At 37.1% G+C, this 16662-nt stretch overlaps 1 protein-coding gene across 8 annotated transcripts in view; it reads right to left on the minus strand.

The window, feature by feature from the left end:
• The window catches only part of LSM8 (LSM8 homolog, U6 small nuclear RNA associated), a 37541-nt gene extending 21919 nt beyond the window's left edge, over positions 1-15622 (minus strand). For 5 of the 8 annotated variants that reach the window (XM_086395958.1, XM_086395962.1, XM_086395961.1 and 2 more), the window contains exons 1-4: positions 15371-15622; positions 14150-14190; positions 11066-11193; positions 912-980 (exon numbers count right to left, since the gene is read on the minus strand). In XM_086395958.1, the coding sequence (XP_086252084.1) occupies positions 912-980; positions 11066-11193; positions 14150-14190; positions 15371-15401 (269 nt within the window). In that variant the 5' untranslated portion in view covers positions 15402-15622. Of the gene's footprint in view, positions 1-911; positions 981-8222; positions 8482-11065; positions 11194-14149; positions 14248-15263 lie in introns of those variants that run through there. The other 3 variants (XM_086395963.1, XM_086395964.1, XM_086395965.1) reach the window with 3 other exon arrangements.
• Between the last annotated feature and the right edge of the window lie 1040 nt (positions 15623-16662).

The following is a 16662-nucleotide window of genomic DNA, read 5'->3' on the forward strand; positions in this document are numbered from 1 at the left end:
ATAAACGGCAGCCCACCAGGCTCCCCCGTCCCTGGGATTCTCCAGGCAAGAACACTGGAGTGAGTTGCCATTTCCTTCTCCAATGCATGAAAGTGAAAAGTGAAAGTGAAGTCACTCAGTTGTTTCCAACTCCTAGAGACCCCATGGACTGCAGCCTACCAGGCTCTGCTGTCCATGGGATTTTCCAGGCAAGAGTACTGGAGTGGGGTGCCATTGCCTTCTCCGAATCATAGACCTAGTTACATTCAAAACTCCCATCTAGGGACTTCCTTGGTGGTCCAGTGGCTAAGACTCTGCATTCCCAATGAAAGGAGCTGAGGCTGGACACCTGGTCATGTAATTAAATCCTGCATGCTGCAACTAAAGATCCCACATGCTGCAACAATAAATAAATACATAAATTTAATGTCAAATAAATACATAAATACATGCATAAATAAATAGTAAAATTCTTATCTAAATTTATCTAGCCCTGAGTCACTGGATGTGACTAAAGGAAAATACACGGTTGTGATGTCTTTTCTCATTTTCAGTTCATGAAAACCCTGAAATGGATTTCACTTGAAATGGATTATGCTGCTGCTGCTGCTGCTAAGTTGCTTCAGTCGTGTCCGACTCTGTGCGATCCCATGGACTGCAGCCTACCAGGCTTCTCCGTCCATGGGATTCTCCAGGCAAGAACACTGGAGTGGGTTGCCATTTCCTTCTCCAATGCATGAAAGTGGAAGGTGAAAGTGAAGTCACTCAGTCGTGTCTGACTCTTAGCGACCCCATGGACTGCAGCCTACCAGGCTCCTCTATCCATGGGATTTTCCAGGCAACAGTACTGGAGTGGGTTGCCATTTGCTTCTCCAAAATGGATTATACTTCCCAGCAATTCTTAGGTATTTCCCTCACCCATTCATACTTACACTTTCCTTGAATATTTCATATCTTCTCTGTCTTCAAACTTCTTCATTGATGACCTGGCTTTTGATTCACTGAGAAAAGAATCAGAAAAGCAATTCTATAGGCTACCAGGACATCTCTCCACTGTGCTGTGTTGCTCAGTCGTGTCTGACTCTTTGTGATGCTGTGAACTGTGGTCCGCCAGGCTCTTTTGTCCATGGAATTATCCTGGCAAGAATACTGGAGTGGGTTGCCATTTCCTACTCTAGGGGATCTTCCTGACTCTGGGATCAAACCCGTGTCTCCTGGGATTCCTGCATTGGCAGGCAGATTCTTATCCCACTGAGTCACCTGGGAAGCCCATCCACTTATCTACACCTTGCCAAAAAAATATTTTACCTTCTCTTCTATTCATATGCTAATATGTCCATGTTTCTAGCAAAGGCCAGTACTTCTCTTATTTTCTAGAACCCCATCTTCTGTATTGCTTCATCAACCTTTCCCCTGCTTTCTCATGTCTTTAGTTTCTCTCTCTGATGACATTATTGACATAAATACGTGCTAGTATCCATCCTAAAAACAAAAAACTGACTACACGTCCCCCTGCAATCATTGCCTCATTTCTCTCATTTACAGCAAAAGCTTTAGAATCATCTATAATCTTGTAATCTCTGTAATTTTTCCTCTGTTCTCACTTAAAAGCAACTGCCATAGTTACCCTGTTTTCCAATTTTGCTCAATCTGCACTACTTTAAATATGATTGACTGTGATCTTCATCACATGAAACCCAAGGGTCATTTCTCACTTTTCATGTAAATCCAAGTCAATTCATTGCTTAGTCTTCAAAACACATTTCACTTGGTTTCCAAGACATTTTCCATTTCTGGTTTCATTCCTTCCTTTCTAACCAGTCCTACTGTTTAGTTCCCTGATTCCTTTTTATCTCCAATAATGGAGAGTCTCAGGATCAGTCAATCCATAGCTTCATTTTTTTTCCTCCAAACCCTTGGAGCCATTCTTGAATCTTACCTTTTACACCTACATTTAACTAACAGCAAATTCTGTCAAGTCTAACTACACAATATGTCCAGAATCCATTTGATTTCTTCCACCATCTATATCCCCTTCTGGGTTGATCTCATTCAGTTCCAAAACTTTAACATATCTAGACAGTCAACGCCAAATTTGGGAGTTCTAGTCTGGTTCCCTCTGCTAAACTCCAGACTGATATATCCAGTTGTCTATAGCTTCTATAGGCATCTCAAACTTAACATTTTTCAAGTGCTCTCCTGACATTCCAATCTGTCACTGTCTTTCTTACTTAAGGGCAGGTAATTCCATTTTTCATGTTGCTCAGGTCAAAAGTTTTACTGTCATCCTTGATTTCCTTCTTTTTCAAAGGCCACATATGATCAGTTAGCAAAAACTGTATGAAGTGCTTCCAAATACATACAGAATTTGACCATGGCCATCACTGTAGTCCAGGCCAACATCATCTCTCTCATTTTCATTACTTGACCAAGGAAAAAAGCTTTGTGTTAGAACTGGGACAGGAACTGATAAGCTTCAGGACACTTCTCATATCATGCTATCTCTGGTTAATTTAATGAGCTGTGTCCCCTTCAATTCAGGATGACTTGAGAACAATTTTTCCCTTAAATGTTAAGATAAAGCTAACAGAGTTCAGAAATTTGAAGGATATGAATTTTATATAATTTTATACAATTTTTATCAATAGGTTATGAGCTGCTGTCTCTTCTATTATCAGACACATGAGTATTATGTAACATGGTTGGTACCTATATCGGTATTAAAATAGCAATGTTATTTATCATTTTTTCTATATAACAACCCCCATGTAATTTCTTAGGAAAAATAATAAAAGACATCCAAATATCCTTGATCTCAAATGTACCTATCAAGTTAAGACTTTTCATAGTGGATTTTCTGTTGGTGGTCCTGCCAAAGATACAGAGAGTGGGCTTATGAAAGTTTTGATAACAAAAGAGCTGTTTAAAGATCAATATATAAATTTTGTCATTAGCATTTCTTTCTTGAAATTCTACAATTTGTGATTCTTTAAGAAGGTAACTGAAATTCTAAAATAATAATGTCTGAAGAGAGATTTATATTTTTCAAAAGTTCACTAAGTTCATTAAACCCATATGGTACCTTTGTACAAACTAGAAGTATGTCATTTGTTTCTCTATAATTACAATTTGGATTTATTATAAAATGAGTTCATTATTTTTATAACATTATTTCTAATAAATGATTATTATATGATACTCATTTATAAAAATTTATAGTCATTTATTTGTAAAAAAAAAACACCTGTCTCTTTAAACTGGGACTTTAAACAAAATTATATGAACTGCAAAAGAAATGTCAGGTTTAGATGGTGTATACTAATATTACATTTTAATTTACTTTTGAAAATCAGTATAGATGTTATTAAAGCAATTCTTTTTTGAGAATCACAAGTTATTTTATATGTGGTTATATTAATCTATTATCGATCTTTCTTTCATAATTTGAAGAGAATGTTTTGCTCCTCTTAGAAGAAAATACTTTTCTTCTGTTTGTTGGCTAATCATCATGATTTACTTAATCAGTTTAGACTGCTGTAACAAATTACTATAGACTAGGTAGCTCAAACAATAAACATTTGTTAGAACAATTCCAGAGACTGGAAGTCTAAGATCAGAGCATCTGCATGAGCGGGTTCTTGGTGAGAGCCCTTTCTGGTTTACTTGCTGTGTCCGTATGTGGCTGAAAGAGGAAGCTATCTCTGGCCTTTTCATATAAGAGCACTAAACCCATTCATGAGGGCTCCTATGATTTAATTACTTCCCAAAGTTCCCACCTCCAAATACCATCACATTGAAATTAGGGTTTCAACACATGAATTTTGGAGGGACACACCATCCGGTCCATGGTGGTGGTTTAGTCACTCAGTCGTGTCTGATCCAGTCCACAATGTTTACTGATTTTGTTAGAACAAGATACTTAACTGCCATCAAGCAGAGGAGTTATGTTTGTATAATAGTTTACAAATAGCCCATCTCTGGACCTAATTCAGAGTTTTGATAGAAGTAGAAAAATATGTCACAAAAGCAAAAATGCTGCAATGAAAACGGTTCCCCTTAAAGGTGGTAACTTGTGTAATGCATGACCTGAGGCCACCATTAGGTTAAATTAGTAGTTAAAAATTTATAAATTTATAAAATGCCCTTACATAAATGAGGCATTTTATTATATGTCAAAAATAGAAGCATGGAATAGATGTAGTTTTAGTCAACAAGGTACTCATAATTTCTGTGGCTTTTCAAAAATCCTTTCCTAAGAAAAACATAGTTTTCATTCGCTAACTTAACAAATAATTCTTGTGCCTTTTAGGTGTACTGATATTGCTCTAATATTGGAGTATTTAAAAAGTCTTTTTCTTACCTAAATATACATTTAATATTGTGTTCTGTATTTTCGTATGCTTCTACTTTGGGAGTAATGTCTATATTGTCTTACTTTAACCTCTGTTAAATTTTCAAGGCTGTTAAGTCACGCTACAACATTCTATTATAAAAGATCAATGGATAGCTTTTTAAAGGGCTTGAAAAACAAACAAAAAATGCAATTAAATGGAAAAGGTTTTCTTTGGCATAGGGCTCCTCATAAAACAAATCAATCTTCCTGTATATGTGTTAAAATAATGTAAATTTATTATACATTATTATTATTAAACCTGAAATCCTAATTTATATACTGAGATATCTCTTATAGAGATATGATAGCCAGTGGGACTCTGAAAAACTAAGGTGATATGACCCATGTTTATAACTTTTCCACATTGGTCTTTGGATACCTAGAATAGTGTACTGTTATAGCTAGCAAATCATACCAAGTGTTTTAAATGCAGTCTAATTTCACTTGTCACAATCCTGGAAGATAGGTATTATCACTGTCTTCAAGGTAAGGGTTCTGAGGTATAACTGGGGATTCATCTGGCATATGACAAGTGGTAGGTCTTTTAATTCCACCACAATTTCATGATTTAGCTTTTTAGTATTCCTTTTTGCCCCATTTCAGATCTACTGAGCCACAATCAGCGAGAGTAGGGCCCAAGAGTACTTAAAGCATCCCATGTAACCAAATGAAAATGGTGCTATTTCCTCCAGAAAATATTTATGTTTCCTCCAGGCTTCTGAGAGATACTAGACAGCAGAGACTTGGAGATTATACTTGCTGCTGAGAGGGTATATAAGGAACACAAAAAACCTGCTTCAATTAAAAGCCTATTACAAGTATGACCTCACACACTTAACCCTGTTGAGTCTGTTTCCCCACATGTAAAATGATCTGTAATGTAAACACTTGGTATCATGCCTAGTCCATGCTATGCACTCAGTAAATGCTCCCTACTAATTTCAAAAGTGAAGGCCCAGAATACACTATATTGCCAGTTACAGATTGCTTCTTAACTGTGACTACAAGTACATTCACATTATAAAGGGACACTATACTCTCTCATCTACATGGTAAACCTTCCATGTTACACATCTGAGAAAAATGTTGACAAAGACAGCCTACATTTGTGTAATGAATACTACTTATAAGCTGTTTTTGTCATACTTCTACTTCACATTAAAAATCCAGAATTTTATAAAGGTGCTAAATACATGTTTAAGTAAAGCAAGTATTAATAAGATTACCTTTATACTTTAAACTGCTGGTATCTTTTCAGTTAAAAAACAAGTTCTTTTTGCAGTTAATTGTCCTTTACAAAAAACTTCAGTGAAAATATCTTGCCCGGAATTTCCTTGTTTCATTATTAAGTTCAACTTAGTCTGAGTCAAAGCACAGAGACAATTGCAGGTTAAATTGATTTCAGCCTTTTTATAAAGAAATTATAAAGTCCTATTTATGAATGTAAGACTTGACACCACATATTAATCAAGTTGGCACTCATAATTGTGGCTCCCTTACAATGTTCATGCAATATGAAATCCAACTTGAATTTGTTGAACATAAAAGGCCCACCATGTGCACCCAGGAGTGAAGAATTACGTGTACCCTTCTGTGTTTTTGTGTTTTGGGCTTCCCTGGTGGCTCAGACGGTAAAGCGTCTGCCCGCAATGTGGGAGACCCAGGTTCGATTCCTGGGTTGGAAAGATCCCCTGGAGAAGAAAATGGCAATCCACTCCAGCACTCTTGCCTGGAAAATCCCATGGACGGAGGAGCCTGATAGGCTACAGTCCATGGGGTCGCAAAGAGTCGGACACGACTGAGCGACTTCACTTCACTTTTGTGTTTTCATTCACCTCCCCTACCAAGCATTAATAAAGACATTCAATTTATATTTTGGGAATGATTATTCTGGCATCAATTAGGAAAATACATCTTTATGAGGCATTTTAGATTTCAAAAGGTTGTTGTTCAGTCACTGTGTCCGACTCTTTGTGACCCCATAGACTGCAGCATACCAGACTCCTCTATCCTTCACTATCTCCCAGAGTTTGCTCAAATTCATGTTGAATCGGTAATGCTATCTAACCATCTTATCCCCTGCTACCCCCAGGACACATCATATAGAGGAAAATTGTTACTATGAGGGAAAGGGATTATGTGTGTTATTTGTGTTAGGTCAAGTTTGTGGAGAAAGCATCAAATTCTGGACATTATTTATACTTAGAATACATTTTACTTAGCAATTGAATGAGCTGTATTCCTTCCTTTTGGAATTAGTTGACCAATTTAAAATACGTTATATATTTAAACAGAACATCTGGTTTACAATCCCTAATTAAAGTGGCCTATTTGCTTTACCCACTTTGCATTGTTTTCATTTTATAACTAAATTGATTATAAAACCTTATACTACAAAAGCCAAATATCTATGGATAGCCAATACTACCTAACCTTCCTCTAATCCTCCCAGAGACAGCCCTGAACATCAGAACATCAACCAAGTTATTCTGGGTATTGGTGCTTCATGACCAAGGAAGAAAACTATCTAACAGTTCTCTCCTTACAGGTCTTGGTTTTGTGAAAATGTGAAGATATTTTCCTCTGGAAAATGTTTTATTTGTGAACCAAAAGAACTACCATATTTAATAAGTAGGGATTTCAATATTACAAAATAAATACAATAAAATCCACCTCTGAACTCTGAAAGGATCCATTCCAGAAACCCTTTCCAGAATTTATACAAATCAGTCACCATCTCTTCCTATTGAGCCTGTATTTTTCATTTTGAGCCAAGGGTCAATAACTGTGGCCTACAGGCCAAATCCAGCTTGCCACCTGTTATCGTAAATAAAGTTCTGTTGAAACATTGGAACACAGCTACAACTATCATCTATTATGTATTATCTTTGGCTATCTTCATGCTGTAACAACAAACTTAAGTAACTGTGACAGAGACCATATGGCCCTCAAAGCTTAAAATATTACCTGCATCTTAACAAAAAAGGCTTGGCAACTTCTATTTTAAATACTTTCATTAAAAAGAAACTACTGAAATTTTGAATTACAAGAAAATAAATACTTTTCTATTCTTACCACAAAGTTATGCACTTTGGCCTACATATGTCTTGAGAATTTTTGCAGACTAGCTTAGGTATCTAAACACCACTTATAGCTCTGTTTCTAGGGATCCTTTAAAAAGTATACACAACCAGTTGAGCAAAGAAGGAACATTTATCAATTTAATTGACTCACTCCAAGAATCAACCAAAGAATAGGCCTGACAAGCTTGGAGAAAACATGTTTACATCTTTTTTAAATAGGTTTAAGGAACTAGGGAGTCATGAAAAGCTGTTGATAATAATAGCAAGCACTGCCTCAAAATGTATTTACTCACATTTATAAATAACAAAAAATTTCCTTTAATACTAGAAATTCCCCAATTCTCAAAAGGTAAGATGGTTTTTAAGACTATATGGAATAAATTTTTGTCAGGTAATATACACAACTGTGTTAGCATTTTTCCTTTTCTCAATCAAATACACTTTTATCCACATTTCTAAAGTGCTACAGAGCAACCAGCAGGGCAGTGTGATAAATAGGGATGGTTCAGATAGCTGCACAAGACAAGATTTACCTTTCCATGACTTAAAAAACCAGGGAAAAAAATATGTACCCTTCACTATTGATTTGTATGTTTAATTTATATAGTACATGAATTTCTCTTTTCAACTAATTTTCCATAAATATTAAAATAGTAGAATATCTTTTCTAAAAGTTCTCAAAATAATCATTAGATTTCTTTACTATTAATATTTAATAAAAAAATAAAAGCCAAGCTACCAAGTGTATTATTTAGGCCAAAAAAAAGTTTTTTTCAAGAAAATGTAGAAATATTTTAATTTACATATCATATTACAATGAATCAACATGGAATCAAAATCCACAATTACACATTCCTAAAAATTCTGACCATCAATCTCAGAATAATCAGTTTCTGTACAAAGATTTACAGCTGTCTGAAATATGTAGTTTTTCCTCAGTGTGCTACAGAGTTCAAAGGTTCTGCTCGAATATTCCCCAAATCAAGTGCAGAATCTGTCTCTTCATCAATTTCTCCAATGACTGCACTGTTAAGGAAAAAAAAAAATCACAACAATCTCATTTCTGACAAACTGAGAGGAGATAATAAAGAGAACTACTAGTTAAGTGAAAAAACATTTTCATATTTAAGTCACAAAACTCAAATTGAAGGCAACACTGTTACAGGAATGAAGATTAAAGGATGAACTGCATAGTGTGACTGTTCTTTAAAGGAAAGTCACAAGTCTTTAAAGGAAAAAAAAAAACCACATATGGGATAGATAATGGTATAAAACCCCAGAGTTTCAATCCTGATTTTCACTGAATCCAGGGACTATTGGAGAAGGAGATGACAGAGGATGAGATGGCTAGATGGCATCAACGACTTGATGGACATGAGTTTGAGCAAGTTCCAGGAGTTGGTGATGGACAGGGAAGCCTGGCATGCTGCAGTTCACGCAGTCGCAAAGAGTCAGACACGACTGAGTGACTGAACTGAACTGAAGGACTATTCTGGGAATGGGCGAGGTGCAGTGGGGTTGGGGGAGGATCAAAAATCTAAATCACTACTAAATAAGCAAATAAAAGTGTCTATTATTTGAGTAACTTCAATGAACTAAATCCATCAATATAATATCTATTAGTTTCCCTTTCATGGTTTCTCAATCTACTCAGTGTAAACCCAACAATAAAAAGAAGTGCAATTCTTGCACACAAAGATGACAAAACAGATATTTAGGTATCTAACAAATGATTTTTGATATGAATGACTTGTGACTGACTAGGGTTAAAAGTCAGCAAATTTTTTCCTTGATTCAATACTAACGTAATACGTATAACATTAATTTCATAATGCCATGCTAGGTAACCAATATCTCTAGCTGGATATAGGTATTGTTACATTCAGACCAGGGGACGTGTTTGAAACATTATTCCATAAGAGACTGGTTGTTCAAATTTGTCTGGCTTTCCTGAAAGTAAGTTCTACAGATAAATATGTTACACAGAATTTGCCTGATTTTGCTTGAAACTATATAAAGTCTTCAGTTCTTTAATAAATGAGAAATACCAAACTGTAGAAGAATATGTTCAGTTTCCTCAATATGAAACAAATCAAGACCTCAGTTCCATCTTTAAAAATCTAGTGTCATTTAAAATCCTTATGGAGAGTACAGTGCTGAAAAATGTTTTAAAACCAGTTCTCCAAGGAAAAGGGGTAGGCTGATCCACAGTGTTGACTGATAGCCATAGTGCAAAATAATCCTACTACAACCAATTTTAAGCTACCAACAAGATGTCAATCAATCAGCTTGCAAAATTTTCCAAAATATAAAAATTTACTTTGGTGAGCAGTATAAGATGGCTCTAGCGTATCACTGGGTCTACAACAATGTTTTAAATTTTTTAAAAATGAACTTCAAAAGGAAAATTTTTTAAAATTAAAATAAGAGAAATCATCTTAAACTCAATTATTATGCAGAGTCCCAATACAATCAGTGTGTTCTGGTCAGGAGACCTGGGCTCTACCTGCCATTCTTTACAGCTCACTTCACCTAAATATTATCTCTATAGGATTATTTTATAAACCTCTGGTTTTGATTAAAGATCAAATAATTTATCCATCTAAAGGTGATTTTCTTCCATATTCTACTTGTCCAACAAAGTAATCTGAGATGCTAATATATCTTTCGCTGCCTTCCAGCTGTTTTAATTTTAAACAGTCCTCACTAGTAAAGTGATTCAACAATCTTCCAGTCTCTATAACTGTACAAATACAGCAGCTTCTAGCCACATGTGACTATTAAAATTAAGTACAATTAAGTAAAACCTAAAATTCATTTCTTCAGTCACACCAGCTACTTTTCAAGTACCCAGTGGCCACACACTTGGTTAGTACCTACTACAGTGGACAATACAGATATACAACAGATATGTAACATTCCATCATCCCCTAAAACTGTACTGGACAATATTGCTCTACACTGTTGCACTTTTCTTATACTGTCACCACTACAATATATCTTCTCAAACTGCCATTATCAGTGTCACAAGTTAACAGAGGCCACGACATAAACATGGGACAGCTTGTGTGTGCCAATTACACTAACAATTAAAAGAAAAAATGGATAAATTCAGCTATGTTATAAAGCATTATTTAAAACTGTTCACACAAGAGATTTCAAAGACATTTTCAAACTCTAGCCCGGAGGTGTATTTATGTTCCTCTGAAATTAGGGATATTTTAGAAAAACATTTTAAGAACGTCCTCCAGTGAAGTATCCAGTGTTAAGACAGGGCTCTTTCTGGACCCTATTCAGGCTATTTAACTATGAGAAATATGGACAAATCTCAGTAAATAGAAACCTCTTCTCCATACAGCAAAGCAGTGCATCTATTGTATATTGCTGTGTGTTAGTCTCTCAGTAGTGTCCAGTTCTTTGCGACCCCATGGGCTATAGCCCACTAGGCTCCTCTATCCATGGAATTCTCCAGGCAAGAATACTGGAGTGGGTTCCCATTTCCTTCTCCAGGGGATCTTCCTGACTCTGGGATTGAACCCAGGTTTCCTGCATTGCAGGTAGATGCTTTTACAGTCTGAGCTACTTGCCTTAAAAAAGACATTTTACTTACACATTGTCGCCTCTTACGATGTATAACCCTAGTACCACTTGTTCTACTCCCTGTGAAGAGCTGAACACTCGTTCATGGCTTTCATCCAGTATCAAATTAATGGTCTGGTCAAAACCTTTCAGTGTTCCCTGTAAAGAAAATATTCAAGAGAAAAAAGACAAATTATCTGAATGTGTAAATTCAACCACACCATTTTAGCTGCCAGGTATTCCAATAGGAGGACCTATTTTAAATATACATACAAGTTTACTATAAAATATCTCTTTATGACCAAGAGTACTCTTGGCACAAAACTTACCTCTTGGTTTTTTAAGGGGGAGGGGGGCACCAAGCTTCTGCTAGTGCTCAGAGCTGTTGAGAATTACAAAGGACCCCATGTACTAGTTTACTTCCAAGGAAGTAGTATAAAACTTCAGGCTGTCCAGAAGCGAATATTCTAAAGATACAAACTAAAACAAGGAAAACTTAAGGGAAATACTCCTATACACAACAGCTATAGTAATGTAACAGTATCACACATGTTACATGCCAGTAAACATGCTACACACATTATCTCAACCAATCTCTACCCTTTGTAGTAGATATTATATGTATTAGCAGAGCTAGAATCCAAACCATGAAAGGCTAGCTTCAAAGCCAGACCACTGAACTTCTACATTACACTACTATGAACAAACAAATATAATTTACCACTTTTCAGAGATTCAAATCAATCCCATAAACATACACAAGCTTCAACTGGTAGTAGTAATAGCTAAGGCTAGATGAGAACTTAGTACTTGCCAAAGTGTTCTATGGGCTGCATATGGATTTACTTATTTAATCCCCCTAATAACACAATAACAGTAGACACAAATATGATCACAACAACTGGAAAGTTCTACAACTTGAAGGAAATAGTCAGAGTTTTACAGAAGAATCATGGCTCCTAATAAAGGAAGACATGGGCATATTACAACATAGTATCTCATGCTATTTCAGTTTCTGAAGAACATCAACTTATACTGATGGCTTTGGTTGGTTAAATCTCTTATTACAGTTTCATGTTTTAAAACTCAAAATATGTAAAATTAGACCAAGATAAAGAGAAAATGTTAACTTAAAATTTGGAAAAGAAGCAAAATGTGGAGTATTTACTATACTAAACTAGTTAGCAAATAGTTGTTACCACACTCATACATAGCTTCTTGGCTTCATCTTACAAGTAACTATTTAATCAAGTTTCAATGGACAGAGGAGTCTGGTAGACTACAATCCACGGGGTTGCAAAGAATTGGACACAACTGAGTAGACACACACGTTCTATCAAGTGGGCTATCCCGGTGGCTCAGCATCAAAGAATTTGCCTGCCAATGCAGTATATGTGGGTTCAATTCCTGGGTTGGGGAGATCCCCTGGAGAAGGAAATGGCAGCTCACTCCAGTATTCTTGCCTGGGAAATCCCATGGACAGAGGAGGCTGGTGGGCTACAGTCCATGGGGTCACAAAGAGTCGGACATAACTTAGCAACTCAACAAATTCTATTAAGTGAACTATGTGTCAAAGGAATACAGAACTGCTGAACTTTAGTTCTCAAAATGTTCTTTTTAAATGGCTTTCTTTCTATAAAGTTAAAACAAGTTTCCAATTTATCATCTATCCTGTAAAAAAAAAATTTTTAACTAGAGTATTCCACAAACTAAAAACCTATTTACAAATATTTCTTAATAGCGATAGGCTTCTCAAAGATGAGATTAACATATTTCAAACTCTCTTAATTTGACAAAATACAATGTGAGGTACCTTAAAAAAATAAACAAAAGCATGACAGCTCTATTGATTAAGAAGGAAGCAAGACCACTAGCCTTAGGCTTTGGAGTCAAATCCAGTTTAAATCCCAGTTTGGTTCTGCCACATACATTCATATGACTTTGGGAAAGTGACTCTTTTTCTGATCCAGGTACTTAGCTTAGAATGCAGGGCTAATTCTTCTTCACAGAGTTGTACTAGTATTAAGTGATATAACACATGTGACATGCGTGGTACATGACATATGTTTAATAAATGGCAAAGTCTGACACTTGGTAATTGCCACTTAAGGACCCACCGAGAAAAATCACAAGGATTAAAAAGAAAACAAAAACAGCAATTGCAGAGTGGGAAGACAGAAGAACAAATTCTATAAGACAATAAAGTTTAGCAGCCTTAAAACTTTTTTGAAAGTTAACAATCATGAATATAAATGAAATTAAGCAGCCAAAAATCATGGAATAAAATCCAAGACTTTCCTGGAATTAAAATGGGATACAGTGATAAAAGGAAAAATGAGATGAATAAACTTAGATATTCATCATAATTTATTCTACAGAAGCACAAGATACTACAACCTAAGAATATCTGAAGATTAACACTGTACATGTCTTAAATGTTCATTTTATAGAGGTAGTACCTAAATCTTTAAAAAAAGTTTCCATGAAGCACACACACACAATTAAAAAAAAAAAATCATATGATTCATGTAGTAGATGTCAGAGCACTGAATGGGGAAGGAAATAAAAGATGAAGGAAGATAAATACAAAATATAGACAGATATCTGCAGACTAGACCAGAAGTTCTCTGAGGGCAGATTCTGTTATTCATCCCAGCTTCCAGAAGAAGCCTTGTATGTAACTTACAGTCAATGTTTATTAATGAAAAAAAAACAAAAACGGATTGGCAGCTATTTATCAAAGAGATAAAGAGTTGAATCATAAGAAAACTGCAATGCAGGTGTACTCTGATGCCTAGGCACTGAAGATCAGAGGTTGTACATAAAAATTTACAACCAATAAGCCTAAAAGAGTGGGCTTCCCAGTTGGCACCACAGTCAAGAATCCACCTGCCAATGCAAGAGACGCAGGAGATCCGGGTTTGATCTCTGAGTTGGGACAATCCTCTGGAGTAGGAAATGGCAACCCACTCCAGTATTCTTGCCTGGAAAAGTTCATGGACAGAGGAGCCTGGCAGGCTACACTTCATGAGGTCACAAAAAAGTCTGGGACAACTGAGCATTGCAGGCAGAAAAGCCTAAAAGAAAGCAGAGAATGAATACGCCAAATACTTACCACAATCATTCTCCCATCAGAAGTAATGACAGCAACAGTTCCTGACAACTGAATCAAGGAAAGCATTTCTGAGGGAATGCAAACTGAAAACTTAAAATCTGGTAAGGAAATGGTTTAAATTACTAGGAAAAAAGGTGACAGAATTAAAATACAACTATTTAACACAGCAACATTTACAACATAAAACTGTATGTTCTTAATTCTCTGTGACAACTACACAATCTAAAAAAAGGAAAAATAGAAAAAGAACATCCTTTTTATGAGAACAGTGTATTCTATCTTAAAACAGCTGGGATGTTTGGTACTCATTTTTAATGGGGGAATATTGCAAATATGAAAACTGCGCAAGATATTTTTCCTTTTCTTAATCCTGTTTATTCATCTCTGAAACGAAAATTGGATCAGTGCTAAACTATTCCATGTCAAATGATTTAATGTACGTTAAGACACTGTCTTCCAGGACCTGCCTTCTGGAATTCAAAAGAAACTATAATCAATGTCAGAAGTACCAATAATGCTTGCATCATTTAAAAAGAAAAAGCTTTAGCATTCCACTTTTGTCCCAAATTTGTACATGAGAGCACAACGTAATGTTTCTGTCCCGAGACTTTAAAATGGTGCATACAGTACTATTACAGGGGCTTTTTAAAGTTATTTGCCCCATAAGGCGAACTATTACAACAGCAAGCATTAGTTTAATTCCATCAACAATAAAGTTGAGATTTCAACTGGTAAAGGGGCAGATATTCAATTTCTGCATTATCTGTAAAGTTTTTGCTATCCTCGAAGACTGAGCAAAGCCTATGAATAAAACAAACACATAGATTACGAGTCCACCGCCGCAGCTGGTAAAACTGTTTATCTTATTCCCAAACGTGAACGTATAGGCCCGAGGGAAATGGAAAGGGTGAATCAATAATTGATTTCTAGAGACACGGAAAAGTTCGGAATAATCATGTCGGTTTTGCTCGGTTTTTCTCTCAAGTTAAAAGACGCCTTGGGCCCGCAGGAGCTGCGAGTTCCAGTCCCGGGGGTGAGCCTGATGGGTCTCAGATCCTTAATCTCTGTATCCCCACCCTGGGCCCCAAGCCCGTCAGTGGCCCGGTGCCCCAACCTTCCGCCGATCCCGAACCCTGGCTTTTCCAGCACTGGTCCACTCCGGGCAGACGTGGGCCTCACCAAGGCCTTTGCTAATGCCCGCGGCAGCCGGCTGAAGGATACGGTTGATGTAGTTCTCCAAGGCGGACGTCATGATACGCGACCTGGCAACTGGAAACACAACAGCCGCGGCGACCAGATGAGCTAGAAAGGACCGCCAGGAAACAGCAACCTCTCCCGCAGACTGGCGGCAGCAAATACCGCGAGAACTACCGCAGGGAGGCTCCACGAATCAGAGACTGATAGAAACCCGCCAAGCATTCCCGAGATGCAAAGCGACGACGACCTTAATGCGCGTGTGCAGTATGTTTCTGCAGTCTTTCTTGCGGGTGGAATTGGAAGCCGGAGAGAACTAAAGAGAGTGGGCAGTGGAAGAAAGAAAGAATCTCCCTGAAGATGGGGAGAAGGTGGGCGAGCGCGCTTCATAGCTGAATGGAAGGCTTTAGTGGCAGAAGTTACTATGGGGAAATGTTGAGAGAAGATGGGGACGGCAGGAGAAAACCGAATAAGGTGTTGTTGTCACAAGTGAAGTAGAGAGATGAGTGCTGTTCTGGTATGAAGTGTAGACGCTGGGATGTGGAGTCCCTAATTTTGTGCTACAGAGGCCGAAAATTAACCTTTTAGAAGCTAAACGACCCCGGACAAAGTTCCACAAGTTGTAACTGTATGGTACATATATCTGGAGAAGTCAATAGTTAAAAGCATGTTCGCAGTTTGCATTTACTTCTAAAAGTGCTGCTTCGTGTTCACCTGCAACTGTCAAACATTGCTAATCATTGTTAATGGGCTATGCCCCAATACAAATGTTTTTGTTGTTTAAAAAAAAAAAAAATGTGCATCGCGGCGGCGTTGTCACTCATTTATTTTGTCGCTCGTTCGTGTCCGAGTCTTTGCGACCCCCTGGACTGTAGCCTACCACGGTCCTCCGTCCATGGGATTTTCCAGGCAAGAGTTCTGGAATGGGTTGCCGTTTCCTTCTCCAGAGGATCTTCCGGACCCAGGGATGAAAACCAGGTTTCCCACATTGTAGGCAGACTCGACCGTCTGAGCTACCAGGGACTGAATCCAAATGGTAGAATGTGAGTCTCCCTTAGGAAACAGTCTTTTACCCCACCACAAAGTCTCCCTCCCCTCAGGTTATAAAATCAGTTACTTTTAAAAGGCTGGCAGGTCCGCTGCTTATTCCTGGAAAGGACTGATTCTGGAAGAGCTTGCTAAATAAGCAGCAGACTGGATTCTAGTCCTGCTGTGCTAATGAAATTGTGTATCCTTGCACAAGTGACATCAGCTCATCTGGGCCGCAGTTTCCTTAAATTCTACCCCATTTATCATTTTGGATATTTATGTGTGTTACT

This window comes from Bos grunniens, chromosome 4, assembly GCF_055505025.1.
Source record: "Bos grunniens cultivar Pamir isolate PY7600 chromosome 4, Bosgru_T2T1.0, whole genome shotgun sequence".
Lineage (NCBI taxonomy): Eukaryota > Metazoa > Chordata > Mammalia > Artiodactyla > Bovidae > Bos > Bos grunniens.